General features: G+C 32.3%; 1 protein-coding gene across 1 annotated transcript; it reads left to right on the top strand.

Annotated features, from left to right (window-relative positions):
• Positions 1 to 4: 4 nt before the first annotated feature.
• LOC107682820 (olfactory receptor 1-like) lies at positions 5 to 595 on the top strand (the record flags this gene model as incomplete). The annotated part of the gene is made up of 1 exon (XM_016478950.1): positions 5 to 595. A coding segment is annotated over one exon (591 nt), but the record flags the coding sequence as incomplete, so codon positions are not given.
• Between the last annotated feature and the right edge of the window lie 612 nt (positions 596 to 1,207).

Genomic DNA, 1,207 nt, shown 5'->3' on the forward strand with positions numbered 1-1,207 from the left:
CTTCATTGCAATTTGTTTGCCATTAAGATATCATGCCATAGTGAACAATAATAGTATGGTTTTAGTTTTCCCTGCAATATGGGCATTTAATTCTTTTTTGGTGGCCTTGATGGTATCTTTGATCACTCGAATTTCATTCTGTCAATCTACTGTGATACAGAGTTATTTTTGTGATCATGGACCAGTGTATAGATTGGCATGTAATGACTATAACATTAATAAGTCAGTGGGATTTGTCATCACATCTTCATTCCTTATTGCACCAATGATCATTATATTCCTGTCATATCTGGGCATTTTTCTTGCTTTAAGCAAAATTACAACTTGGGAAAGACGTTTAAAAGCTCTGAAGACCTGTGTTTCTCACCTGTTATTGGTAGGGATATATTTCCTCTCCATATGCTTCACATACCTTGCACAACTCTTGCTTTCTCTCACACCCAATGCAAGGGTCATCAGTACATCTCTGGCATATGTTGTACCACCAATGCTAAATCCTATTATTTATGTTTTAAACACAGCTGAAATCAAAAACTTATTGCGGAAAATGCTTAGCAACAGATCTGCACCAATTAGAGAGAACATTTCAAAATGACTGCAATTATTGTTTGTGCTTTTTAATTTTTAATATATATCATAGATGAAATATCATCATCACCACTGGGACTGAATGTGTGAATTGATGAACAGCAGTGATATGCTACTTATTTACAGTACATGTTTATGAATGCAGATGATGTCAAAAGTAAATGTACAGCTTACTCACCTCAAGACAAAACAACCGAAAAGACAGAATATTTTACCAAGCAATTTGTGAAAAATTATTACTATGTTCACTGATCTCATGATACAAAATTTTAATCTTTTACTGTTAGTAGTGGGTAAATTCTGAAGAAACAGTTGATTTTCTTACGTCTAACGTTATATTAATATATTTTTAGATTTGAACTTGTAATCAAGGTGTTCATTTTTACGAGTGGTGTTTTAGTTACCACTAAATTGATTGTCAGTGTCTGAAAGCATATACATAGTAAATTTACACAAAATTATTTCTTGTATTCTTTATTGTTTTGATTCAATTCATGCAAATACAGTTATGATGACACAAGTAGCACTTCAATTCTGCAGGCCTACAATGTTAATTCGAGCATAACAATGGAAATGTACGCAAATATTTAGAATGAAAACAAAGTGAGAAAATAAAGAT

This window comes from Sinocyclocheilus anshuiensis, unplaced genomic scaffold, assembly GCF_001515605.1.
Source record: "Sinocyclocheilus anshuiensis isolate Anshui unplaced genomic scaffold, SAMN03320099.WGS_v1.1 C32627918, whole genome shotgun sequence".
Lineage (NCBI taxonomy): Eukaryota > Metazoa > Chordata > Actinopteri > Cypriniformes > Cyprinidae > Sinocyclocheilus > Sinocyclocheilus anshuiensis.